A 27665-nucleotide genomic window follows, 5' to 3' on the forward strand; every position below is an offset into this window, starting at 1 on the left:
TATTTAGTTAAATATTTCATTATTCTATTCAATACTATTATTACAGATTAGATTTATTCATGATGAAACAGATGATGTAATACAAAAAATAGGATTTAAAAAATGAAACAAATAATCGATCTTTGGTCATCTAAAATTTTTATAAGTTGTGTTATGAAGCAGCGAAAACAACAAAAAAATATCAACAAAAAAAAGGAAGATAATCAGAATTATTATTCTATTTCATTGCTACTTTATCGGATGAAAAAAAATTCTGTTAAATTATAAACAAATTCGATCAAACTATAGACAACGAATACAATTCATATAAATTTATACTAGTCATTATCTATCTTTTTTTTCTTCTCTCTCTCTCTCTCTCTCTTTTTTTTTTTTTTTTGACAAACGAATTTTGTATCTACGGAAAAAAACTAAAAAAAAAACTAAAAAATTGATAATTATTTCAAAGGAATAAGAATTTTAATACTAATATTTATTATTATCAATTATATAAAGAAATGTCATCAGAGCTCATTTGGAACGTCATCAGAGGTAACAACGCTTTCAAGATTACCAGAGGAAAGACCTCTTTCTCAAGCGAAGCTGGTAATCTCCGTAACAAGCACAGCTCAAAGTACTCTGGTTTGGCCAACCGTAAGGTCGTCGATGTCAACGTCAACGCCGCTGGTGCCATCGAATTGTCTGCCAAGCGTACCAAGAAGGCTGCCAACCCAGCTGCCTCCTTCGGTCGTGTCCAATTGTCAAAGAACTACCGTTCATCCGCCAAGGCCATCCGTACCCTCACCACCGGTTACGCCCCAGAGCTCCGTGCTGCTGCCCTCGCCCGTTACCACCGTCTCAACAAGACCGCCAAGGCCGCCAACATGTTGAAGGCTCGTGCTGCCAAGAAGGCTGCCAAGACTGCTGCCAACTAAACACCTTGTTAGTAGTTTTTGCAAAATTAAAATAAAAAGTAAATCCATTTTAAAATCACTAAGATTATTATTTCTTTTATGCATAAATCTTTTTTTTGTTTGAAAGTATTTATATGTACAACATTATTATAATCTTTATTAATATAAATTTTATATGTTTGTTTTTAGAATCCATTTTCAATTAAATAATCAGCTAATTTCTCGATTGTGTTTGTTGCATTTCCTGGTTGTTGAGTTTCGTTGTAATATCCGACTAGAATTGATTTCAGAGTTTTAACACACACTAAACCTGTTGAGCCTTTCTTACCGTAGATACTTCTTTCATTTGCTTTAATGCCCATATATTTAATACCATCTAGCATGATACCTTTCTCCAATGCTTCGTTTGGTTTCTTGAAAAGATCGGATAATGCTTTTCCATCGGTTTGTGAAACTAGTTTAGGAGTAGAAGATGCCCAATTATTTCCGTCGTGTCCAATAATAGCGGCTCTTGCTAAATTTTTCGAACCTATCAAATTTGTGTCAACGTATTGCTAAATTTCTTTAAATTAACAAATTATAATATAATATTCCAAACTAATAATGTTATTTACCTGCCAAGACATTTTTCATAAAATAGTATAATAAAGATAAAGATATTTGAAAAAAAAAAAACTAAAAAAAGATAAAAATATATATTCAAATAAAAAATTTTAACAAAAGTTCGAATATTTATTTAAACTTTACTAGTTAATTCATTAATATTTGACCTGGCTATGAATAAAATTTATTTGTATTTCTGAAACACACACACACACAACATGAAAAAATCAAAACACATATTTTTCCATATTTCTAAGATTTAGGGGTTGTCTATGTATATGACTAAATTGGGAATATATAAAATGAAATAACAAAGATAATAGGATCAGATTGTATATTAATACATTCATATATATTTATACAAAAGTTTATTGTTTATTTCTTAAAATATTTCATTATCTGAGTTAGTTGTACAATTGTATTTCTTTGTAATCTAGGTTGTTGTTGTAAAAACAATCTTCTAGATGAAGAAGAACATGTTGACATTGATCTTTGACCAAACATCTTACCATCTTTAGTTTGTATCATGTATGTCAATGAATTTAGTTGATTGTCATTTTCTATTTTAGTTCCGTTGTATCCATAGAGGTTCTTTATATCTGACTTTGGTATATTAAGCTTCTCAACGATAGCATTCTTGACATTGTCAATGGTTAAAGGTGTTGGTTTGTTGAATTCTTCTGCTAAATCTGGAGCTAGTTGTGTGATCACTGCAAATTTAGTTGGTTTCTTCGGTGGTACACCCAACTCCTTGACCAAAGCAAGCACATCGGCATCTTTAGCATCGAAATTAACAAGTCTACCACTCTTTGCCAGTCGTGATTGTGTCGGTTTGCTACTACTACTACCGCCGCCATTATTATTATTGGTGGACGACGCAACACTATCAAAGATGGTTCTTGAACCTTCGCAGCTTGTGTTATCCCAATTGCACTTTTGAATCGATGTATACTCCCCGGTGGTTAAATCCATCGATATATGTTTGAGAGTTGTTTCTTTGGCGCTCAAAGTGAATGATTCCACTTCTCGACTGAATCCACCACCATTGACACTAAAGTGAAGTACATTGACATGGCGCATCTCATATTCAACTATGTTGGCGACATCGTCCTTCTCATAGATATTTCTATAGATAACCAACGGGATTACTTCTCCTCTTAAACAAGCATAGTTTAAGTAAGGCGATTTACTACATGAATTTTTAGAAAAACTAAAATCCTTTAAATAATATGTTAATATCTTGCTATCTTTTTGTTTGTTTTTGATCGATCGATCGATCTATTATTATTAATTCTACATACTCCAACTCTACCATTTATTACATTGTAGCTGAAACTATAAACCTCTACATATCTTTCGAATAGATGGTTCACCTTTTTCATGATGAATTGTATTTCTTCTTCTTGATAGTAAGATTTTGGATCTTTTCTTTGAACGACCACAACTTTTTCTTCTCTGAGTAGATTAGATAGCTCATCTTTTTGATTTTCAAAGATTGGAGCTTTAAATCCCTCAGATGAATTTGTATTTATATCAAAAGGAATATATAATGACATTTTCTAATATGTATGATAGAAATCGAAATTGAACTAAAAAATAAATATCATTTACATTTTGTCTATCGAATATTTATTAATCTAGAGCACAGATACTTTTCCTGAAATTATCTTGGTTTTAAATATCAGTGATCGTTTTGGCAACAGAAAATTTCTGTTTTTGCTTTAAAAGCAAAAATAGTTAATTGCTGACAAATTAATTATGAAATGACTTGAAGTTGATTATAATATTAGATTGAAAAAAGAAAGAAACAACAATGACGAAAAATGTACGAGTGTTTTGGAACATCTCATACAGAATAACACTATTGATATCTACAGATTTACTCTAATGCAAATGCTAATAGTGATAGTAAAATCTCTTTTCTTTAATTAAATGCAAACAATAATTATCATATTAGATCTAGTTGAATGATTAATTTCCTAATCCTTTTCCAATGAATTTATTTTCGATTAATTCGATTTTGTATCCATCTGGATCTTCTACGAATGCAATTACGGTAGTTCCACCTATTATTAATTAGTAGGATTTTGCAAATATGTAAATTAATAATGGATTTACATTTGTGTAAATATGATTATATTATTAATACTATACCTTTAACTGGACCAACTTCACGTGTGACTTTACCACCTGCAGATCTAACCTTTTCTACGACTTCAGAGATGTTATCTGCACCAATAGCGATATGACCAAATGCACCACCGAGATCGTAGCTTGTAACACCCCAATTATAAGTCAGTTCAAGTACAGTACCGACAGACTCATCCTCGTAACCAATGAATGCCAATGTATACTTGTACTCTGCATTTTCACTCTTTCTCAACAATTTCATACCCAATATATTGGTATAAAAGTCGATAGAACGATCGAGATCACCAACTCTCAACATAGTATGTAAGAAACGCATCTTATTTTTATTCTTTATTATTCTTTATCTAAATAAAAACAGTTATTAATAATATAGATATATAATTAAAGTTGTTTGGTAATGAAAATAAATCAGAGCAGGGTGTGGGAAAAATTGCTCATCAACTTTTTTCACATGTTTTTTTTTAATTGTTCTGCTTTGATCATCTGATGTGATCAAATAATTCATTAAACATTATAATATTAAAACAACTATTATTATTTTATTTTAATAATTGTTTTTGATACAATATATATGATTGATTTTTTTCGATTTGTTTTTTTGTTTTTTTTTTGTTGTTGGTTGGTTGTTTAATGGTATGTTGCTTGTTTAAAAGTTTAGACTTTGACGTACTTTTTCGGCTACGGCTAATTGTGAACGAGTCAATGAGGCAATATAAACGATCATGAGGAGATCCTTGACGCTGTTGTTGATAACTTTTTCCATTACGTGGGTATTTGATTTTGGCAAAGCCTGGATGGTCTTGGCGAGGAAACGACCGATACGTGGATCACCTTGGATCTCACCCTTCTCGACGGCAGCGATGTACTGTGCTACGGAATCGAGCATCTGGTCGAGCTTACCAAGTGATCCTTGGAGTGATTCGAGCTCCGAGAGCAACGAGATCGATTGTTGTTGTTGCTGTTGTTGTTCGGCGTCGGCAGTGGCGGTGGCGTCGACGATGGTGGCAGTCAGCGAACGGTCGGCAGCGGTCAAAGCATCGAGACCGGCATTCTCTGCTTCGAAAGTGAGAATCTCCAATGGCAATGGAGTGAAGTAGCTTCCCAATGAGCTGTCTGGATGCTCGCTGAGCGAGTGTGCTTGGTAGGCGTGAATACCCATTGTGTCGTTGGTGAGACCGGTGTCCACTGTCAAATGGATCGGTGATCCATTCATCTCTTCACGATAGAAATTATTGATAATCACAGAGTTCTCATTGATGTCACATCCTGTTGCGTACCAACCAATGATTGGTTCACGTGGTGATGACTTTAAGTGTAAATCTAACATTTTTCTGTGGAATTCCATCTCTACTGCAATCTATTTTCATTTTTAATTGTGTTGATGAATAATGAGTTTGATAAGTATATAATATTTTAATTAAATAATAACAATCTAATCTATAATCAGTCAATCAAAAAAAACATAACTATATCCAAAACAAACCAGTTTATAACTATCAAAAGGTAATCAATCCAATAAAAACTAACCAAATCAAACCTAACCAAACCAAACCGAGCCGAACCAAATACAAAATCCATATGATCATCCATCTAAATTCATCTATCCAAAATCATCTTAAATCCAAACCATTTCTTTATCTCATTCCAATTATCGTTAAAATGACTTCCTTTGATAACTAAGACTTGGTGTACAATTAAAACCTAAGGGATCTGTATGTATGCTGTTTGGTGATTGTTTGGTTTGGTTTGGTTTGAAATGATTATGTTCGTATCATTGATAGATTCAATTCTGAATATAACTGGTTTAACTCTATTGTTTTTGATTGCTATTGTTGATTGATTGATTGATTGACTGACTGATTAATATGATTGGTTATGTACTGTTTATTCCTTACTTGATCACCTTCAGAATGTACAACTGGGAAACTGTTTTTGATTTCTACAACACCATCGTTATTATAACCTAAAAGAGTACCAATAACTCTGTCTTGACCATCGTGTCTTCTGATATAGTGATCCAATATATTGAAAATGACAACTGGGTGTACTTTAACTGTGAGTTGGCTTGGTGAAAAGATTGATTTCTCTGATTGCATCTTTAATTTGTATATATCTATCTATATAAATAATAAATCTAATCTTTTTTCTTTAGATGATGAACAAGATCACTTAAATTTTAATCTCTCGTTTAAAAATTACTTTATCTAAATTCAACAACAAAAAACTCAATGATTTCTCACTCTTCTTTTTGTAACAACTTAGGCTGACCACACTAATTTCACACTATCAAAAAAAAAAAAAAAAAAAAAAAAACTATTTTAAAAATTTAAAAAAACTTTTGTGAATTTTTTCAAAAAAAATCGAAACAATTCAATAATCGAACCTCCAAATTCGTAATATCAATATCACAATTAAATTGTTATTATATTTTAAAATATTGTAACAAGATATAATAATGTGAGTTTAAAATTATGAATAAAATAAATATTCATTTAAAATTGTTAATGACAATAACAACAACAAACAGTCCAAGTTTGTTTTGATAATTTTTTTGTTTTTTAAATAAAAATAAATAAAGTGTACTGTTTTGATTTTTTTTTTTTTTTTTTTTAATGACAACTTACTTAAGAGTTTTATCATTTTTTCTTAAATTTTAATTTAATTTATTTATAAAGTTAGTTTATTATTTAATATTATCTATTTTTATTATTTTTGTTATTTATACTTATAAATAGTATATTAGCAAATATAAATAGTAATAATAGTAAATAATGAATACATTTACAAATGATGGTAGTTTTATGGAGCAGTTTCTAAAGAAACAAAAGGTTTCACATGATCCTTCTTCCGGTACAGCTACTTCAGATAATAAAGATGAACAACAGCAACAACAACAACAACAATATGATTACAGTTCATATTATGCTGCACAGGGTTACGATGAATCAACAGCTGCCTACTACCAAGATCCAGCTGCTTATGCCGCTTACTATGCTCAATATCAACAAGCACAACAAGCTGCCGCTCAACACCAAACTGAAAATTCAGGTAAGAGAAAATACATACTATATATATATACATAGATTCAGAGTTATCGCAACAACATATTAATTAATTCCTTTTAGATTATAATCAATATTCACACGATCAATCAACAACAGGTTCAAATCAAAATCCATATCAACATGGTGGCGGTGGTCAGCATGGTGGCGGTCAACATGGTGGTCATGGAGGTGGACAAATGGGAGGTCATAAATCAAATTCATCACAACCGTCGCGTGTCATCTGGGCGGGTAATACACATCCCGATGCCACCGAAGAGGAGATACGTCAGATGTTTGGAACTTTTGGATATATCAAGTATGTAAAGCTGGTGCCGGCGAAGCGATACTCGTTCATTACCTATGCAGAGTTGAATTCGTCGATACAGGCACAGTACGAGTTGAACGGTGCAATGTTGCGTGGTTTGCCACTGAAACTCGGCTTTGGCAAGGCCGAGGCAAAAGAGGCCACCGGATTCGACAGTCAGAATCCGCCATGTAAGAATCTCTGGATTGGTAACGTAGCGATGTCCGTCACCGAAGACAGTCTACGCGAGCTCTTTGAGACCGTTGGCAAGGTGGAGTACGTCCGTGTGCTGACCGGTCGTCAGTGCGCGTTCGTCAGCTTCCAAGACGTCGAGACCGCCATCCTGGCAAAGAGTGCCGTTCAAGGTCGCAACTTTCATGGGCTGAACTTGGCTATCAATTTCCGAAGAGAATCCGACGGCGATGCTGGCGGTGAGCGTGGTGGCGGCGGTGGAGAGCGTGGTGGATTCAAGAAATTCGATCGTGGCGAGCGTGGAGACAGAGGAGATCGTGGCGAACGTGGCGAGCGATTCGGTGGTGAGCGTCCGGAGCGTCCGGATCGAGCGGAGCGTGGCGGTGGATTCAGAGACAGATTCAGAGACAGAGGTGAGCAGCACCACAACAACAGCGAACACCAAAACAGAGATCACAATGGAAATCCACTGCCTGCAGCGCCACCAGCCAGCGCCAGTCTCCAAACGATTATAGATAAATTCGCTACATACGTCGCCAAGAACGGTCCACGTTTCGAATCGTACACACAAGAAAAACAGAGAAACAATTCACAATTCGACTTTTTAAGAACAAACCATCCTAATCATGATTATTATCGTTGGAAGTTATGGATAATTAAGAATCCAGATGGTAAATTATATTGCTATTTATTATTATTACTGTTAGATCTGAAAATATTAATTATATTTACTTACCTTTTTTTTATTTATAATGTTTGTTTACAGCTCATTCATCCGATAGAAATACTAACCAAATAAATCAATTTGTACCACCATCACAACAAGAACAATTACAACAACAACAATTACAACAACAACAATTACAACAACAACAACAACAACAACAACAGCAACAACAACCACAACCACAATCACAACCTCAACAACAACAACAACAGCCACAACAACAACAACAACAACCACAAGATATGCAATTCAATCCACCACAACAACAATCTTATTTAAATGAACAACAAGTACAAGAATTTAAAGATATGCTCGAGAAATTAAATTTATCAAAGGGTTCTATTACTGTAAGTAATATAAAGAGATATATTATCTTAATAGTCTATCTATTCATTATATAAAAAAAAAGTTAATTAACAATATTTTTTTTTAGTTCATGTAAAGCATGGATAATGAATCATATACAACATGCATTGGAAATCATTTCTATTATTACAACTACACACCAACAAGGAACACTAAAGTTTTCACAAAAGCTTAATATTCTTTATGTCTTGAACGATTCGCTCCACAATTGTCTAGGAAGAAGAAGAGGAGATATGCTCGATGAATTTGCCGATGCAATCAAAGATTATTTACCATTTATTATAGCCTCGACCAGTGCTGGTGAATCGCCGGAGAATCAAGAGAAGGTGGTAAAAGTACTCAACATATGGGAGAACCAAAAGATATATCCCAAGCAGATGATCGAAGAACTCAAGATGGCTGCAACCGACGAGCAGTCACCACTGGAATGAGATTGATAAGAGAGAGAGCGAGCTAGATGTACAATACAAGCAACAAGCAAGTATAGCTAACAGTTAAGCTTGCTTTCTTGCTTTCTTGCTTGTTGTAGTAGTACTAAAAGCAACAAACCAAACTTATCAAATCAATCATTTTTACCAAATTCTTTTTTTTAAACATATTATTAAATCAATATAATGTGAACTAACAAAACAATACTATACTTTCCAAAAAACAAACTATTAACAACAGAGTCATACAAGATCTAAATGTTACTAATCATTCAATCTTTTCTTTTTTTTTTTTTGATCAACTAAAAACAAAGACTAACTTTTGTTCTTTTTTTAACTTTTAAATCTCTCTATTTTATTTTAAACTTAACAAAATAACCATTTATTTATTTATTTTTCACTTAGTGCTCATGTAGTGTAGTGTAATGTAGTTCAACAAAAGTTTAAGTTCTATCTATCTAATCCTAATCCTAATCTATTTCTATTTTGTCAAATGAGTCAACAACAACAACAACAACAATGGTAACTATAATTATTTAAATAAGTAAATAAAAAAAGTAATTGTTTGTTATCTTTTTAATCTAAAATTAAAACGTTCTCAAAAAAGTAATTGTTTTGTTTAACTTGATTTGATTTAAACATCTTAATTAACCAATCATTTCGAGATTAAATTTTATTATTATTATTATTATATGTTGTGTGTGTAAATCAAAATATATATATTTGTTGATTAACAATGTTAGTCTAGCTTGTTAGCTAGTTTATAAATAAGTTTGTTGATGGTTGAAATTATACAAAATTCATGTAGTATTTGAAAATAATTGGTTATATATATATGTTGTTGAGTATGAGTCTTATTCTAAAATATTCTGTGTCTGATTCATATTGTTGTTGTGTTGTTATTGTTATTGTTTATGAGCTTATTTGATAATAATGTTGCATTTGATTCTTAATTTAAATTCTATTCAATTGTGTTGGTGGTCTCTTGTAACCCAAAGTATTTCTAATATAATTGGTAAAGAAGGATAAACCAAGCTATTTAGATATCATAATAGATTTTGTAAATAAAAGTTAGTTGGTTAGTTTGTTATTATATTTTTAATAATAATAATAAGATTATTGTTAACTAATTATAAATAAAACTTACACAGTAAATGATTTTAAATATATTAAGTATTAAATCTGGATAGAAACCAAATCTAGAGTGTTTATGTTTTTTCTTTTCGAGGATGATTACGACAGCCACTGAAATGATCTCGAGGAATGCCATACCAATGAGAATCCACATGAGCAAGAAGAGATAGTTTTTCTTTCTCTTCCAAACACCACGGATACCAATAAGCATAATAAATATATATACTGCACCTAATATAATATCAAGTATCATCTGACATAGTCCCATAACACCTAATGTCTATATAATAATAATAAAAATCAAATATTAGTATAAGTTTATCTTATTTAATCTAATCTTTTTGTATATATATATCTATAGATAGTCGATCTATAACTTACAGATAGAAATGCGCATGCACATATATAGAAGTACTGATTTTTAGTTAGAGGTACTGTTTCATTAATCATTTTCCTTAAGTACTACTTCAACTATAAATATATAATTGATAATTGATAAAACTTTAATTTAAATATGATAAGGTAGAGTTTCCAAGAGTGATTATTATAATCAAATTTGTTTACAATGATTTTAATTAATAAAATTATTGTTAAAAAAAAGAAGCTAGTGTGTTGTGTGTGTGTGGGTGTTTATTATTATTACTGTTGGAGCAAGTTGATTTAAATTAAATTAATTTATAAAAAAAAGATTACTAAAAATATAAATGTATAATCTCTTTATAAATATGATTTGAAGTGTTTAATTAATTAAATAACAGATAACTCATCAATCGGTATTAAGAACAATTTTTTTTTTTTTTTTAAACCTGCCTGGTTTTCAGACACCATTATTTGAAAAACTGTTTTATTGAATTTTTTTTCTTTTAATTTGTTCTAATTGGTGTGGGTGTGAGTCTTTGTTTTTTATTTATTTATTACCAACACGCTGAAACATTCGACTGATGTTGTTTTAAGATTTGCAACTAGTTCTTGTAGCTTGAACCTTGACACTATATTAAATAGTGTCTCCTCAAAAATAAATTATCAGTTTTTATCGAGTGAGTGAAAAAAACAATCAACAAATAATCAATCTCCAAACCTTTCTCTTTAAAGTCTTTTTATGTCAAGTTATATAGAACATCAATTGAGTGGTTAACTTATTATTTTCGAAGTTTGCAGATCACCTGATTTATTTTAATGTGTTATATATGTCTCAAGTTCTAAACTTTGAGACAAGAAGGAGCTTCCGAGCCAATAAAGAATATATTTTTAATATTATTTTTTATTTTTTTTATATATATTACATTTTATATGATCATTAGTGAAATAAAATTGTTAGGCATATTAAATTAGTTAATTTATTTATATAGTAATATTTTATTTTTTATTTTTTTTATCTTGGATTAATAAATATTTAACTAGAGTTTTATGATCTTTATTAATTTATTAAATAAAAAAATGACATCTCCCAACAATCTATTTGGAAATGAACTACAATACCCTATTAATCTGTCAGGTATATCACCAATAACCTCAGATGTTGTCGAGTCAACTTTCCTTGATCCCTTTCTCTTTCAAAACATACAACAAGAGGAATTAAATGATTCTTTAAGAGATTCTAATTCAAATTTAAATTTCTATCAATATCAAATAGTAAGTTTAGGAAAATTAATTTGCTATTCAAAGTTTTTATTATTAATATCGAAACTATTCTTTTTTTTTTGAGGATCCAAATTTTTATTTATCGAATAATATTCTCCAAGAATATTTGGATAAAACAGTAGAGGATCCTGCTTGGAAAGATATAGATAATTTCAAATTGATAGAGTATGTCTATCAGAAAATGAATATTTCCTCAACAGTCAAGTGGGAAGAGGTTGCAACAGTTCTAGATAAACCATCAAATGATTGTATGTTGAGATACCAAAAGTTGATGTGTATCTTTGAAACATTTCTCAATCAAATGGATGTTCATCTCTCTGAGAACAAAGATGACCTCTCATTTGAATACGATTCATCGGGTCACAAAGGAAAGAAAAGAATCAGAAGAACTGCATCTGAAATTGACCGACCCTACAAGTGTGATATGTGTCCTAAGGCTTATGGAACCGATGGTGCTTTGAAAATGCATGCAAAGATAAAGCATCCTGCAGAGAATAGTAATATTATTTGTAGTAGCGGTAGTAGTAGTAGTAGTATCAGCAGCAATATCAATAGTAATAGTAGCAATAGCAGTGGTAGTTTTACAAATTAAATAAAGAAATAATAATTAATTATTTTAAAAGAATTAATGTTTAAATATTCATTTTAATTTACCTTTGATTTCTTATTATCTTTTTCTTTTGTCTTTACAACTTGGGAAATGAAAAGATCTTTGAAATCTTTCTTTTATTTAGATTTTTTACTTAAATTTAATATCTTAAATATTAAGATGTGGTTGGTTAAGTGAAGTTGATCTACCGAAATGATTGATTAGTGTTTTGAGATTATCATTACGACAGTAATGGGCGTCTTAAAACAGAACAATTAAGTGAATATTCAAATTGAATGTTCGAGAGCACTCGTAACCAAGAAAAATCAAAATAATATCAACTGATGATATCTTAGTTTATCTGTTCGGAATTTAAAGTCAATAAGATATTTGTGCAAAAAAAAAAATCAAAAAAACATCTTGACATGAATTTTATTTTTAAGGTGGTTGGACTTGAAATATCTGTGTTTTTGTTTAGATTTTTGTTTAATTTTAAAAAATAGGAATAGAATCTTGAAAGTATCTGATTTTAGAATAACCAATAAATTAGAAATGACCTAATCACTAAAAATCATTTAGGTTTCATTCCCTTCACACGACTATCACTTGGATCACCTCAAATTTCTTTTATTTATTTATTTTTCTTATCTTTTTATATATAAATAAATATGTATTCATTTACATACTTTTTAATACTCTTATTGTCAATGACAATCAGTGTTTGTTATTCAACAGATTCAGATATCACTCAATTTATTATGATTGGAAGAAACAATCAATTTTACAATATAAACACCACCACCTGTCAAGTTTTCATGAATGTGGCCATGGGACAAACAAAGAAATATGATTTCCAAACCATCCTTTCTGGAGATTCCACAAACAATACTTTACTATTTTTAGCTACAGATATGGAGAATTGGAACGATGTTATCCTCGAATATTCAATCACAGTATGTCTATTTTTAAATACTAATGTTTAAAAAAGTCTTTATTAACTTGATCAATTTAAATAGACTAATAATCTAACAGAAATTGCTAGTATTAATGGTTACTTTACTGCAATCGCAAACCCACAAATCTATGCTTACGATCCAGTCTACAACTTTGTTGCAGTACCAGCCTTTACTATGCATGATCCAAACTCAAATCTTACCATTTACACCTGGGATTTCAATACTAAAGAATTGTAATGTATTGCTACTATATTTAGATTTAAATCTATCTATATATATATTTATTAACTCTCTTTTTAATTATCTAATTCTAGAACAAGTGTACAATTACCAACAGGACCAATGAATGGAAATGCTATTTATCCAGAAGGAGCATACGATGCAACAACCGGAGATTATTATCTCATCTACAATGACAGAGGTAAAGGCCTTAGCAATGGTACATTTTTAGTTGTATACAATATGTGGAGTAAGACCATCGTGAAGGGACCAATATTTTTCAAGAATTTCTTTATGGGCGCACCAAATATCCTCTTTTACAATGGTCAAGTCTTCTTTATGAATATGGCTACTCAAGGTCACTATGGTATTTACGCTGCTGATCTTACAACCCAAACCACAACCAATATATTTAGAATCCCAAATCATTTCTCCAATTGGTTGACATTTACTAGTACATTTGGTCAGAAGGGTAGCAATGTTGTATTATTCTCCTCAACCGGTGGTAACGTGTACCAAACAACAATCATTGATCTTGAAACACTGGCTGTAACCGCTAGTCCCAAGGTTCCCATTACCATCAAATTCGAAATGGAAAATATGAGTGTAGGAATCTAAAAAATAAATAATTTAAATTAACATATAAATTATCAATGTCTGTGTTACCCTTTTTTATGTTAATAAAAGTTGTTATATGTTTTTTAATGATTCAAATAAGTTATCCTTTAAAAGATTTTTTGAAGTGTTATCTGCGGAGAATTCGTGTTTGACTTCGGGTATTCTTTGATGTTAAAATGATATATCTCCGTCAGGAATGGTTGAACTTCTCAACTTTGTACAATTCTTCACTCAAATTTGATAAATAGGTACTTTAGAAAATATTTCTAATCAAATATTATTTCAATCTTGCATTACCTCATCATAGCAATCATAGTTTAAGTAAAGAATTAGTTTTTTTTATTATTTATTTTCAAAGCATTTTTAAATGAATTAGAAAATTGTCCTCTTTTATAAAAACTTATAGAAACAATGAATTCTTAAAACATTCCACCAAATACAGCCTCTCAATGGTATATTCCTTCTCACTTGATTACTCTTGCAACTCATTGACGAACGGGAATCAAAGATATGATGGTTCAGCATGATAGTGCACTGAACCAGATTATTTAACTTCGGAAATGTTATTTATTTAAAACAAATTATTTTATTTTTTTAAAAGAGTGAAATGATGAAGTAACATTAACAATATATTGACAGTTTTCTTTTTTGAACAAAGAAGAATTTGGTGAAACTTCTTTAGATAGTAAAATGATTTCTTACATTGGGCGCTGTGGGTGCATATTTAATTGGAAGAGTTGCACTTGCTGGCATTGACAATTTACAAAGCGTTTCGAAACGATAGTATCTCATACATAGATATCACAACTTTTCATTCCAAGAAGGTAAAAGAAACTCTATATGTGATTGATGGCATGGCATCCTCCAAAACACTCAATTAGTTCATACACCAAATGAAAAGTATTTTGTCATCGATCGATCAAATCATTCCTATATTTTAATATATTCTTGTAAGGAAATAAATACATACCAATATCAATAGGACAGTCAAAGATATAACTTCCTTTTGGTCGCTATACGCGAATCCCTTATGTCGTGGATGAACAACAGACTAGGCAGTGGAGTAACCTAGGAGAGAAAAGTTTATATGGTATGTTGATCTAGGTGATGCATGATGATTCTCCTTAAAGAACATTAGTACCATCATCTTTCTATTCCTTGGCACTCTGGTGTAGAGATGGGTCCTGCTTCTACCCACCAGACCATTGACATTACCCATTTTTTGAATCTGATGGAGCAGTAGAAATCTCAGATACGCCATGATCTCAGATACCTACCCAATCATACTTTTTAAGGAACTTCTTCACTGTTCGTTTGCAGGGTAGCAAGTGATGTTCATTTTCAACTCTGCATAGTTGATATACATATTGATAGAGAATGAATTGAATATCAAGTATTCAAACTACTTCAAGCAATTTATATCAACCATTCCAAGTACAATTACAAATATTCCAATTACATATTGGTTAAGAATGGGTTTAACCAAATCAATTAGGTATGTTTTATTCTTGTTTTATTTTTAAGTTTATTTTATGTTATATTCATATTTATACTAATTATTACTTTTATACTTCGATTTCTATTGAATCTAAATCTACTTGAGCAGCACGAGCACCACGACCAGCTCTTCTTCTGTTCTTGAAGGCATCACCACTTGCAATGGTATTCAAGAGATCATCGACAACTGCCTCTGGCATAACTTCTTCTGAAGCACCCTTCTTCTTTCTTTCTTCGGCGGCTTGCTTCTTCTTGGCATCCTCTTCCTCCTTGAGTTTCTTAGCAGCCTCTCTCTTTGCAATCTTTTCTGCTTGTTGTGCCAATTGTTCGTTCTCTTTGGTCGATTTATCGTATTGTTCGACAAACTTGACAAACATCATGAGGAACTCTGATGGATCGATCTTTGGATCCTCACCATAGTTGGTGGCCAACGTTCTAAACTCTGTTTCCATTTGTTGCGAGTTGTCAGTGATTTGATCGATATCCTCTTGGGCGACCTTCAAGAATGTCTCGAATGTCGATTTGAAGGTATCTTGATCGTCGGATGGTGCCAATGTTTCGATGGTCTTTTGTACTTGGAGGAAGTCCTTACGCAGTGTGGCAATCTCTGACAAGAGATTGGACATTGAGATCTTTGATGCCGGTTCGACATGCTTGAGCTCCTCGGCAAAGTTGGTCAAACTGTTAAAGTCCTTTTGTAGGACCTTGGCCAAGTAGTTGATCAACGACATCTTGTTGTCAGTGGACTTGGTATCGGCAAGCTTGGTGATGGTATTCAACTTGAAACCGAATGCATTACCTCTTGGTGTACCACCATTGATAAAGTTACCGAGAATCAAGATGATTTCAATGATCTTTGGAATCTTGGTGGATTCGCTGAGCTCCTTGACGGCGGTACGGAAGTTGGCAATATCCAACTTGATGTCCGACTTCTTTGGACCGTAACCGAATCTGAATTTCATGGCAGTGAGACGTGTCTTTACCGAGGGAACGGCGTTGATCTTCAATGAGAATTGCTCGGCAGTTCCCAACTTGGTGACATCCTTCTCCTCCTTGAGGAATTCATTGATGTTATTGATATCGTCGTCCGATGGCAAGAAAGTGATCAGTGCATCAATGTGATTGCTTTGGAACATCAATTCATCACCACGATTGATTGCACCACAGATGTCATCGAATGATTTACCCTTGAATTGAGACAAAAAGATCGATAGATTTTGACTGGTCTTTCCATCAATGATAGCGACTGGTCCACTCTTTTTGGGTGCAGACGATTCTTTCTTTTCGATGACCTTGGCTTGGAATGCTTCTTCGATTTCCTTGTAGTCCAAGTTGATATCCTTTGATGAATCGACTGTGAATTTAGAAAACACTGTACCTTGAATCTTTTTATCGTTGAGAGAGGTCCATTGAAGACCCTTCATCTTCATTCCTGGTAGTGGAATCTGCTTTCTTGCTGGAGCAGCAGCCTTCTTACCGAATCCACCTGGTGGGGGTGGTGGTCCTGGAGGTCCTCCTGGTGGGGGTGGTGGGCCTGGTGGGCCTCCTGGGGGTGGTGGAGGTGGGGGTGGTCCGCCACCTGGGGGTGGAGGTGGTGGAGGTGGTCCTCCTGGGGGTGGAGGAGGTGGAGGAGGTCCTCCGGGTGGTGGAGGAGGTGGTGGTGGTCCTCCTGGTGGGGGTGGGGGTGGTGGTGGTCCTCCGGGTGGAGGAGGGGGTGGTGGTGGTCCACCGGACGATGGTAAATCTGCACCTACTGGTGTCGCAGTTACCGAGGCCATTGGTCTAGCCTTCAATGTCTCGATCTGCTCCAACAACATCTTGATATCATCCTCCTTACTCTTCAACTTGCTGCTCAGCTCCTCCAACTGTTTAGCAGAGGTTTCCTCGTACTTTTTGACGAGATCGATCTTCTCCTTCAACTCTAGCTCTTGAGCTGCAACCTTCTTGTTGAGATCCTGTGATCCCTTTGAGAGATCTTCAATCTTGGCGCGAAGTGGAAGCTCTTTTGCTTCTTGCTCGCAAGTGAGCAACAAATTATCGAGTGGTACAATAAAGTCTTCGTCGACACCAATGTTCTTGTCACGCAACGAGATTTGTTTGATGATTCTCGAGGCGACCAACCATGTACGAAGACCTAGATCTTCGTTTGCCGGCAACAAGAGCAAGTCCTTGACAATCTCACGGAAAGTATCGACGAGTCCAGTGATCTTGATCTTGTCCATCAACGCCTTGATAGTGTCGTCGATGGAGGTCAAGTTGAGACCTGGGAATTCGTTGAAACGATCGGCCATTTCCTTGCTATCCTTGTTCTCTTCCTCCTCAAACACAGTGATCTGTGTATCGAGCTCTGGCGACTCGTCATACTCGTACTTGCTGAGGTCGGCAATGATCTCCTTCAAACCCAACCAGTAAAACTCCTGACGCAACGAGAGACGCAAGTCAATTTCAGGTGGCGAATTGACAATGACGTTGATGAATGACAAATAGATTGACTTCATCTTGAGAGACTCACGTGTCTCCTTTTGTCCTAGTTTCGAACGCAATGCACTAACCAATGATATGAATCTACGTTTTTCACCCTTGATCACCTTGTTGTTGTTCATCACTTCAATGATGATCTTGTGTCCATTATCCGATGCAAAATTAATAGCATTCAACAACGCAATAGCCAATTCATTAACTCTATCCTAAAAATTATTATTATTTTTAAAAAAAAAATATAAATATTAAAAATACAAATTAAATATCAACTCTGTGTTTGTGTTGAAGAACAATAAATTTAAATTGGTTGCCATGTTTTGTTGTTTTCGTCTTGTTTATATAATGATTGATGATTCAATTAACAATTAACCCCCACACACCACTTTAAATTAAATTTCCATTCGTCCAATTTAAATAAAAAATCCAATGAATTACCTTAATAGTGGTATGAACTTGAAAATTTTGTTTTTTTTTTTTTTTTTTTTTTCAAAAGTTCAAACATCACCATCCATATCATTAGACAAAACCAATAAATACAACAATTTTTGTCATACATATTGTAAATTGATGTGTGTGTGTTGGGGTATGATATTATAATGTTTGATTGTATTTTGTTGTGTTTGTTGTGTGAAGTTTGGTGTAGTAATCTGAACTTACATTTGTAGAACCAAGACATGCACCAATAACCTTAAATGAATTCTTGACACTCAAGATGAATTGTATACCAATCTTGTTGTTCATAATATTCTTTATACATGATAGACATTCGAATTGTTGCTGAATCGATTCTTCATTCAATCTTTTTAATATTAATAATAATAAATTCATTGGTTGGTTGGTTTGATTAGTAAATGAAGAGTACTAATTAAATTGTTGCTCTCTTTTAATAATAATAATGATAAACTTACGTTGGTTGTAGATTGATAACATTGAGTAATTCAACGAGACGTGTGGTTGCCTCTAGTTTGTGGAATTGACGAATCCAATCAAGACCACGTGAACGCAATGCAACACTGATGTCTTTGAGATCAGAAACGGACATACCCTCGGATGATGATGTTGGTGAAGATGGTGTCGATCCAGCGCTTGCAGTCAATGATTTCTTGGCACGAATACCAAGTTCACGAAGTAGTTTAACTGCAAAGTGATCAGGTGTTTTATCACTTGATAATTTCTATAATAACAAAATAATCGATTAATCTTCTTGTAATCAATGTGAATGAAAGTTTATCATTACCAATACATACATCTTTATTTTGCTCTATCATCAACATCTTATTTTTCCAATCCATCTTTAACATTGCTTCCTTTGCTTTTGGATCATTTGCCAATTGATCCTAATTATTATCATTATTATTATTATTATTAGTAATTAATAAATATCATGATAAGTAACTTATTGCCATAAAAAAGAAATTATAACATACAACTAAAAGTGCAAATTGTCTTTCAACATCTGCCATCTTCTTTTGTTCATCAATTTGTCTTTGTTTCTCAACAACTGGATTTTTTTTTTGTTGGAATGAATTTATATTAATAAGTTTTTGTTGATACCTCAATTCAATCAATAATGTGTTTACATACCTGCTTTATCTTGTCCAAAGTTTGGTGTTAAACTGAGTGACAGATCAGATTTAGATTCATGTTTGGTTCCTTGATTGAGAATCACTGGTAATACAATATTGGATGGCTCATTCAAAATGACATTGGTATCTGTGATTGGATAGTTAACCTCACCGATCAACTTATCACCAGAGAATTTATTATGTTCATAAACTTCGATTTCTACATCTGGTTTTTTCTGTAATTTATCAGATAAAAAAAAAAACCAAATCAATAAATAAATAGAGTTACTTTTTTTTTAATTGGATAGATAATTAACTTACCTCTGGATATTTATCACATTTAACTTCAAATGCCATAGATTGATTCCATTCTGGATCAGATGATTTTGTAACCACTTTAGTCTTTTGTGCTTTCTTTTTGTTTCCCCAGACCACTTTAACGTATGGACTGCAAACAGCACCATCGGAACCAACCAGCTTATTAGCTTTAACAACATTTACCTTGAGATTAAATCGCTTGTTATTGCTATTTGATTTCTTCTCTTTCTCACCTGCAATAGGTGGTGTCTTACTACTTTCAGACATTCTTTTATCCTTCTCTATCTAATATATATATTAAATTATTCTATTTTACTATTACTATTTATTATTATTACTATTACAAGATATATTTATATACAATTACCATAATAATATGGTATGGATTTTATAGTTAAAGTTAAAAAATGATTTGCTTTGCTTTGCTTTACTTGTAAAAGTAAGAAATAAAAATAAATCAAAGTGATTCAAAATAAACTAAATAGATAGAGATTGTTTAATTGATTGTATCTTGATCAATTCTAAATCTGTTTTATACAAATAGTGTTATTATTTGACTTTATTTTATTTCTTACTTCTTTTTTTGTTTTAATAAAAAAAATTTGTTTGAAAAAAATAAAAACTTTGATCAATCAACCCACCTTAAAATATTTAATTGAAAAGTGGTTATTTTGCAATATTATTATAATGAATGAACTAACATTGATCCAAAAGCAGCAAAAATAGCAAAAAAAAATTAAAAAATTAAAAATTGCAAAAACAAAAAAAAAAAATGAAAATTAAATAAAAACAATTCAAAGGTTATGAATCACTCTGATTCTAATAATAATATAACTAACTTTGTTTATGTCTATGAACTCTGAGCAGAGACTCAATCAATCAATCAATCAATTAATAATAAATAGTCGAATTACGAATTACAGTAAAAAGTTAATAAATATATAAGTGTTTTTTTTTTGTTATTGTTGGCAAAGCAAAGCCAATAATGTGATATTTATTATAAGTTTATTTTTTTATTTTCTTGATTGGTAGTTCAACAAGAGATGATTGAGAAAGAAGTCTAAGTAGAGGATGATCTGATCCACGTCCTCCCATGTTTCTTTCTTCTTTTGGTGCTACCACACTATCGCAACTTGTACTAATTGGTTTGTTATAATTATATGTTGTTGATGATGTTGGTGAAGATGATATGTGTGTAAGATTGAAAATATTATTATTATTATTATTATTATTGTTATTATTATTATTATTATGATTATTGCTAAAATTTAAAGGTGTACCTAAACCAAAACCATTGGAATTATGATTGTTAAACTGTGGGAATCCATTGAAATTGGTTGGTGTTGTTGGTTGTGATGGTGGATGTTTATGATGTGAACTATTATTGTTATTAATATTACTGCTGCTGCTGCTATTACTTCCGATATGGAAGAATGGATTATTATCAAATGAATCGTTGGATTTGTTGTTGGTGGTGGATACAGAGAGATTCGAAAACTGTAGGTAACTGGGTGTTGTCGGTGGAGTTGGGGTGGGTGTGGTGCTATTTACAACGGCAACGAGTGCGGGACGACTCTTGATAAGTCGCTTGCGTTTCTTGGAATCGTGATACGATTGGATCTGTTGGTGAAGCTCAAAGTTGGTCTGGGTGTTGGTGATTCTGATGCCAGAGAATGGGTCGTTAAAGTAGTGGTTGTCAAAGAGTTTCTGTATGGTGGAGCGGTCTACAAACTTTCCGGACGGTAGTTGTACGGGATCACTCATCAACTCGAGAGTGATTGGATCGAGAAATATCGTTGGAACGCCGGCTTCGTTCAGTATAATGTCGGGATGCGCCTCGAGGAATCGATCAAAGTCTGTGTGATTACTATTAGAGTCGTTGGAAAAACCACTGCTGTTGACATCGGACATATCGGAATCGGTGGAGGAACGAATTGAAGGTGGACTTGAAGGTACAGCCGAATAAGATGATGAAATCGGTAATGTGAATTGTTGATATTGTTGTTGATGTTGATTCGTAAATCCTTTGTTGCTATTATTACTATTGAAATTTGGTTGTTGGTTTGTTTGTTGTTGTTGATGATACACTGGGAATAAAGGTTGTGAATATGATCTTAAAGATTGTATGGCAATTGATTTCTGATAGATTTGACCAACGATATTTGGTGGACAATTAGAGGATGGTAGTCCCCATATCTCAATTCCACCTATTGATGGACAGCTTGATTGAAAAACTAGTTTGAAAAATAAGAAAAAAAAAAGTTTGTAAATAAAATTGGAAATTAAAAGTGTTATATATAAATCTAATTGTTTACCTTTAAGTATTCTAATACGTATCGATTTGATATTGTTTAATAAATATACATTGGAACCGAATGGTTTGATTTGACTGGGTAATAAATAGTTTAGTGGAGGTTGATGGTTGATGTGACCATCCATAAAATGGGGGTGTGAGAAATAAGTGAACAATTTATCTTGTGATTGATGGAGATCGTCAAAGTGACCGACAAACTTGAATGACTGATGAACTAGCTTGTTGTATACGAGATTCGTGTTGTTGTTGAATGGCGATGATTGTAATGCTATCGATTGTTTCTTCATCTGTTGATTTGGATATCGTTCTTTTGAAATATCCCATTGATTATTCACAGACAACATTGTAGGATTCATTTTGATATCAGATGAATGATTTGGTTTCAACATTCCATTTCCATGACCATGATTATTACTACCATCTCCATTATTTGCATTCTCAATCAATGATTTGGAATTGGCATCGATTTCCTCAAATGTCAGATCTGAAACATAAAAAGACAATGATTGAATAATACCTGTTCCACTCTTTGATATCAATCCAATTCTTTCCAAATCAATTGGATATCTAGGAAATTATAATTATAGATATTATATATTAGTTAGCTAAACTTGCTGTTGTCGAATGTGTAACTATTATTGTTACATACGGAAATGAAATGGTGATATCCAGTGGTGTCTTTATGAATTGAGCGGCGATGAAACCTTTGTCACGTTGTTGCTTGTTATCTGACAACAAGTTTGAGACATGAAAGTCATCACTGAACGATGGTGAATCACAATGGATTGTACATCCAAGTTGGTCATATGAGAAATCAATCAAGTTACATCCAACCGATGTCGTTGTTGTTGCTGCTGCCGCTGCTGTCGTTGTAGCTACTCCAATTGAATTCATTACATTACTTTGATGATGATTATTATTAAAAAAATTGCTATTAAAACTATTGTTATTGTTATTATTATTATTACTATTGAAATTATTGATGAAAATAGATGATTGATCAAATTGGTGGTCACAATTTGTAGAGGATGTCATTTCTCTCCGATCGATCTAACAAACTACCTGCAAACAAATGTGTTTATCTCATTCAATTAACTATATGAAATACTACTGTTATTATTATTGCTATTGTTATTATTATGATTTTAATATATTACAAAAAATAAATAAATAAAAAAAAAACTAAAAGATAAATCTAAATCTCAAAATATATTTAGAAACAATGTAGGTGATATAAATAAATTAATTTGATTGATTGATTGATTATAAACTGCTGTTTTTAAATTGTAGTGAATAGAATTGACTGATTATCATATGATAGACAAAAAAGTAACTAAAAAAAAACAAACTTTACTAGTAAAACTTTGTTTTTGTTTTTGTATTTTGTATTTCTGTGTAATGTTTTGTTACTATTTTAATTGTGTGTGTTGATGATGATGATGATGATAATTAATTGATGATGTTGTTGGAAATAGTGTTGTTGTTGTTAATTGTTGTTATTGTAATTGTTATATAATTTAAAAGGTAATAAGTGGTGTTGGTGGTGGTTGTGGTATTGGTATTTAAACAAACAGTTTACCACTATTTATTTTTTATTATATATATAATTTTAAAGTGTGTAAATTTGTATTGTTTTAATGTGTCATCTATCACCACAAAAAAGTAATCCAAGTTATATTTGTTTTATTTTTTTTATTGTTTTGGTGTTTGGACACTGGGCAAAAAGACATTTTAAAAGTTTCTGATTTTTTTTTGAGTTTTGTCAAAATTTTTTTAATAAATGCACAAAATTTGATTTGCAAAATTATTATAATTTTTTTGGTTTAGATGTCTCACTATTTGTGGTGATGTCACACCAAACGAATGAACCAATTTTAATGGGCGCAAAAAGATTGAGTTTTTCAAGAACAACAATGATGAGGATGTTAGAGACTCAGATATCAAAAAAAAACCACCCAATTTTTGTTCAATTTCGATAGAAGCAGGATGTGGAATAGATTGTACCAGTGAACAATCTGCCCAAAAGAAGGGTGCAATGGAAACAAACTCGATCGGCAAACCTAAACTGAACGAATTTTAAGTTCATTCAATCAATCTAAAAATACCAAAAAAGAAAACCTAATATCAAAATAATGAATGAAATTTTAATGTTGCTTTTTGATTAGGTTGAACAAACAAAACAATATGTTTTGAGATATTATATTTTTTTCATTATTATTTTAAAAATAAAACAAAAAAACAAAACAAATTTATTTTGATTGGATTATTATTATTATTAAAAGATTGGTTTAACAATTATTAATTTTATAATGCTTTATGAGGTTTAACCAATAGATTTGCAACCAACAAACCGATCGTCAGTGAAGTGGCAATCATAAACATTCCACCGAAAAGTGCAATGCCACCGTCGACATTGCCGCTCGACACTGAGAATAAACCTTTGACTCCCATCGATCCAGGGACCAACAGAATGATACCAGACATGATCGGCACCACAGAGGTACCGTTTGTGAATCTCGCATACAAATTACCGGCAACACAAATAAGACAGGCACCAAAGAACGAACCGACATCCGTACCAAACACCTCGTTACCCCAGTTACCACCGATGATACCTAGGATACTGGTCAACATGATGATCCACATCTGTCTGGGTGACGCTTTCATCTGAATGGCAAAGGAGACCGCTGCCAGTGGCACCGCCAAGAACATTGTCCACGCCGGGAACGAGTCTGGTGCGACTTCCTTTCGCACCGGAAGTATATTGTCAGAGAACTTTGTGCCCATAGCAATTCCAAAAGAAAGCTGTAGCAAACAAGAGAATGCACCCATCAATCTCGCATTTCCCGAGACAAGGTTACGCGTCGATATCTCTGCGACTGAGATCGTCAGTGACAAACCGGGCGCCAGCGCAATGATTCCACCGAGCGTAACCATAAACCGAGGTACAGGCGAGATAAATGAATTGATGAGCGCTGCAATGATCGCTCCACCAAACGCAGACAACGCCTCCAGCACCTTGCCAATGGGTGGCCATTTGCAACCGGCAGCGTACAACAAACCAACGTAGAGACCAACGAGTGAGCACGAGCCGACTTCGAGCCATCCACACTTTAAAAAGAAAGAAAAAGCAAATGATGATACAATAAAACTGAAAACTGTTACATAGATACTGTAGAGAGGCGGTGCCTTCAAGATGTCACGGAGATCTACCAGTGCGGTCTGGCAAGACTTCTTTCCGTAGATGACTTCGTCGGCTAACGCCTCAAGACGTACCAAACGCTCCATATTGTAATCGGTGGATTGAATACGAAGCAAATGAGTGTATGGTGAAAGAATGGTGTGTGGCGAACCAAAAGAAAAGAAAATTCCGGTTGGCGTTGTGAAAAAGTTACCGTCAATACCAAACGTTGAGCTGATCAAAGTCAACTCGTATTCGAGACGATGCGCAGGAACACCACTCATGAGAAGCGCACGTCCCAGCTCCATGAGGAATGGCACGACATAGGTCTCCAGTGTCTCAGAGTCGACAAGATGAATGGGTAGTTGGGTGGATGGCGCCAAGATTTGATAGACACTGTTTTTGAATTTCTTCATTTTCTCCTTGGAGAAACGGTTCTTTCGTTTCGTCTTTACTTTATCGGCGTCGGCATCGGCAAGAGCAAATGCTTTGTCGGCGACTGTAATGGAAGCACCGCCCGGAATGCTCTCAGAGATCTGTGGTAGAATTTCAGAGACCAGTGGGACCTGATCGGCACCATCTAGAATAGTTTGTTGAGCAACAACAGGCGATGGAATATTTACAATGACCGTATTCTTGGAGAGATCTTTCATTTCCACGTAGCCAGGCGAAGCAACTGTATCCTCTACCGTGGAGTTTGATCGATATCTTGGGATTTCCATTATGGTTTTGAGTGATGACGAATGGAAAGCGTTAGAAGTTGATAATATACTGTTGTTGTTGTTGTTTACTAGATTGTTGTAGGTTGCTCCAAGTGGATTGTTGAGAGAAAGTGTCGCACCAAGTCCACCCAATGTTCCACCGAGTGGATTTCCACCGAGTGAGAGTGTCGCACCCAGTGGATTGCCAGGAGAACGAGGTGAAACCTGAGGCATGGAGCTCAGGCCGAGTGGTGAAGGTGGTACGGTGAGTGGATGCGCTGGAATGGCAGTGACAGGTGTCATTGGAGTGATCTCTGAAACCTCTGCGGGTATGGCAACGATATTGGCCAGTGCGGGTGTGACGATGCTCGTACAGGGCAAGACAAGGGTGTTGGTGGCACCCGGGTTAGTATTGCTACTCTGTGCTGCACTAGCAAGGGTAGGTGATGTAATAACGAGGGGAGGTGAAGTGGCAGGTGCCATAATTGCCGATTGCTGTAGATGAGTGCCGAGTGGCGCAGTCGAGAGTCCGGTGAGTGTGTTTGGGTTGAGTAGAGTTTGGCGTAGTGGGTTGGCCGGCAGCAACACCGACTGTTGGAGTCTAGGCATCTCTGTTACCGATTGCTTTAGAATCGACGGGACAAAAGATGTTGTAGTTGTATTGTTTAGTGGATTTGCACTCAGCGGATTGTCTATGTATTGTGGTAGATTATTATTCGGTATGGAGGAGGTCGCTTGCAGTTGGTCGACTTCCAGCGATGGACTCTGTTGTTGTTGTAGCTGCTGCATTTGAATCTGCTGCAGCTGTTGAATCTGCTGTTGTTGTTGCTGTAGTATCAGTTGTTGTTGTAGCAGTTGCTGCTGTGTCTGCTGCTGTTCGGTCAGCATGTACATCTCGCGCTCACGCTGTTGCAACTGATTGATATCAACCACCAACTCGTTGGGAGGAACCATGGTGGTTGTTGTAGCCTTCAAAAAAGCATTTGAAGCTTTTACCTCTGAGGTCTTTTGCTTGATCTCATTCTGTTGTATTTCAATTGATTCAGCAACAGTATTAGTATCATCAGCATTTGTCATGATAATAATATTGATTATTATAAAAATATTATTATTGGAATGAATATAATTATATATTTAGTTTATAATATAAAATGGTGAATGAATAAAATGGATTTGTAATGTAATGGGTAGTGGAGTGATAGTAGTGTCAATCATATAAAATTAATTGGAACAAACAAAACAAAACAAAACATAACAAAAAAAAGAATGGATATGAAGAAAGGATATGAATAATGGATATGGATGATGATAACAACAAGAACCACTCTGAATGATATTAAATCAATCAGTTTAATCGATCTAATCAATCAGATTTGATAAATCAATCAATCAATCATTGACCAATATATCTCACAGTAAGTATTATACTGTTTTAAAGTTTGGTGAGTGTGTGGTAGTTGATGATGTGATGAATGTTGATGTTGATATGTATAAAGATATTGAAATAATAATAAAAAATGATGCTATTACTAAGTTTATATCTATATCTTGTAGTATTTAAACTATTTGTATTATTATTGGATGGGGACTGATAATATTAAATAAATTAACGGCTAACCGTCAATGTTTTAATTAAATAGATAATGTTAAACAATATATTTATATGGACATAAGAAGATAAAGGTGATATAGTAGTAGTGGTGTTGTTGTAATTGATAGATAAAAACAATGAGCTTAAACAAA

At 33.4% G+C, this 27665-nt stretch overlaps 12 protein-coding genes across 12 annotated transcripts; 4 read left to right on the forward strand and 8 right to left on the reverse strand.

Moving 5' to 3' along the window:
- Positions 1 to 497: 497 nt before the first annotated feature.
- rpl28 (S60 ribosomal protein L28) lies at positions 498 to 914 on the forward strand (the record flags this gene model as incomplete). Its single annotated transcript, XM_020575042.1, has 1 exon — positions 498 to 914. The coding sequence occupies one exon, from the start codon at positions 498 to 500 to the stop codon at positions 912 to 914; it is 417 nt and encodes a 138-aa protein (XP_020435456.1).
- Positions 915 to 1078: 164 nt separating this feature from the next.
- On the reverse strand, positions 1079 to 1519 carry proB (profilin; the record flags this gene model as incomplete). Its single annotated transcript, XM_020575043.1, has 2 exons — positions 1079 to 1447; positions 1508 to 1519. The coding sequence occupies 2 exons, from the start codon at positions 1517 to 1519 to the stop codon at positions 1079 to 1081; spliced, it is 381 nt and encodes a 126-aa protein (XP_020435457.1).
- Positions 1520 to 1871: 352 nt separating this feature from the next.
- On the reverse strand, positions 1872 to 3052 carry PPL_04134 (uncharacterized protein; the record flags this gene model as incomplete). The annotated part of the gene is made up of 2 exons (XM_020575044.1): positions 1872 to 2774; positions 2798 to 3052. 2 exons carry the CDS (start codon positions 3050 to 3052, stop codon positions 1872 to 1874), a joined length of 1158 nt encoding a protein of 385 aa, XP_020435458.1.
- Positions 3053 to 3467: 415 nt separating this feature from the next.
- On the reverse strand, positions 3468 to 3963 carry gloA (lactoylglutathione lyase; the record flags this gene model as incomplete). Its single annotated transcript, XM_020575045.1, has 2 exons — positions 3468 to 3562; positions 3651 to 3963. The coding sequence occupies 2 exons, from the start codon at positions 3961 to 3963 to the stop codon at positions 3468 to 3470; spliced, it is 408 nt and encodes a 135-aa protein (XP_020435459.1).
- A 330-nt stretch (positions 3964 to 4293) lies between these two features.
- Positions 4294 to 6287, reverse strand: eIF3s5 (eukaryotic translation initiation factor 3 subunit F; the record flags this gene model as incomplete). The annotated part of the gene is made up of 3 exons (XM_020575046.1): positions 4294 to 5004; positions 5543 to 5760; positions 6272 to 6287. 3 exons carry the CDS (start codon positions 6285 to 6287, stop codon positions 4294 to 4296), a joined length of 945 nt encoding a protein of 314 aa, XP_020435460.1.
- A 131-nt stretch (positions 6288 to 6418) lies between these two features.
- On the forward strand, positions 6419 to 9260 carry PPL_04137 (uncharacterized protein; the record flags this gene model as incomplete). Its single annotated transcript, XM_020575047.1, has 6 exons — positions 6419 to 6695; positions 6773 to 7858; positions 7954 to 8265; positions 8359 to 8580; positions 9140 to 9230; positions 9254 to 9260. The coding sequence occupies 6 exons, from the start codon at positions 6419 to 6421 to the stop codon at positions 9258 to 9260; spliced, it is 1995 nt and encodes a 664-aa protein (XP_020435461.1).
- A 402-nt stretch (positions 9261 to 9662) lies between these two features.
- Positions 9663 to 10292, reverse strand: PPL_04138 (uncharacterized protein; the record flags this gene model as incomplete). The annotated part of the gene is made up of 3 exons (XM_020575048.1): positions 9663 to 9743; positions 9856 to 10122; positions 10224 to 10292. 3 exons carry the CDS (start codon positions 10290 to 10292, stop codon positions 9663 to 9665), a joined length of 417 nt encoding a protein of 138 aa, XP_020435462.1.
- Positions 10293 to 11279: 987 nt separating this feature from the next.
- PPL_04139 (uncharacterized protein) lies at positions 11280 to 12075 on the forward strand (the record flags this gene model as incomplete). The annotated part of the gene is made up of 2 exons (XM_020575049.1): positions 11280 to 11474; positions 11548 to 12075. 2 exons carry the CDS (start codon positions 11280 to 11282, stop codon positions 12073 to 12075), a joined length of 723 nt encoding a protein of 240 aa, XP_020435463.1.
- A 665-nt stretch (positions 12076 to 12740) lies between these two features.
- PPL_04140 (uncharacterized protein) lies at positions 12741 to 13865 on the forward strand (the record flags this gene model as incomplete). Its single annotated transcript, XM_020575050.1, has 3 exons — positions 12741 to 13025; positions 13089 to 13261; positions 13343 to 13865. 3 exons carry the CDS (start codon positions 12741 to 12743, stop codon positions 13863 to 13865), a joined length of 981 nt encoding a protein of 326 aa, XP_020435464.1.
- A 1565-nt stretch (positions 13866 to 15430) lies between these two features.
- On the reverse strand, positions 15431 to 19993 carry forA (actin binding protein; the record flags this gene model as incomplete). Its single annotated transcript, XM_020575051.1, has 7 exons — positions 15431 to 18049; positions 18501 to 18642; positions 18752 to 19017; positions 19091 to 19180; positions 19271 to 19344; positions 19428 to 19644; positions 19730 to 19993. The coding sequence occupies 7 exons, from the start codon at positions 19991 to 19993 to the stop codon at positions 15431 to 15433; spliced, it is 3672 nt and encodes a 1223-aa protein (XP_020435465.1).
- A 738-nt stretch (positions 19994 to 20731) lies between these two features.
- Positions 20732 to 23075, reverse strand: PPL_04142 (uncharacterized protein; the record flags this gene model as incomplete). Its single annotated transcript, XM_020575052.1, has 3 exons — positions 20732 to 21960; positions 22042 to 22607; positions 22690 to 23075. 3 exons carry the CDS (start codon positions 23073 to 23075, stop codon positions 20732 to 20734), a joined length of 2181 nt encoding a protein of 726 aa, XP_020435466.1.
- Positions 23076 to 24344: 1269 nt separating this feature from the next.
- On the reverse strand, positions 24345 to 26999 carry PPL_04143 (uncharacterized protein; the record flags this gene model as incomplete). The annotated part of the gene is made up of 1 exon (XM_020575053.1): positions 24345 to 26999. One exon carries the CDS (start codon positions 26997 to 26999, stop codon positions 24345 to 24347), a length of 2655 nt encoding a protein of 884 aa, XP_020435467.1.
- Positions 27000 to 27665: the final 666 nt, after the last annotated feature.

This window comes from Heterostelium album (genome assembly GCF_000004825.1).
Source record: "Heterostelium album PN500 unplaced genomic scaffold PPL_contig8, whole genome shotgun sequence".
Classification (NCBI taxonomy): domain Eukaryota; phylum Evosea; class Eumycetozoa; order Acytosteliales; family Acytosteliaceae; genus Heterostelium; species Heterostelium album.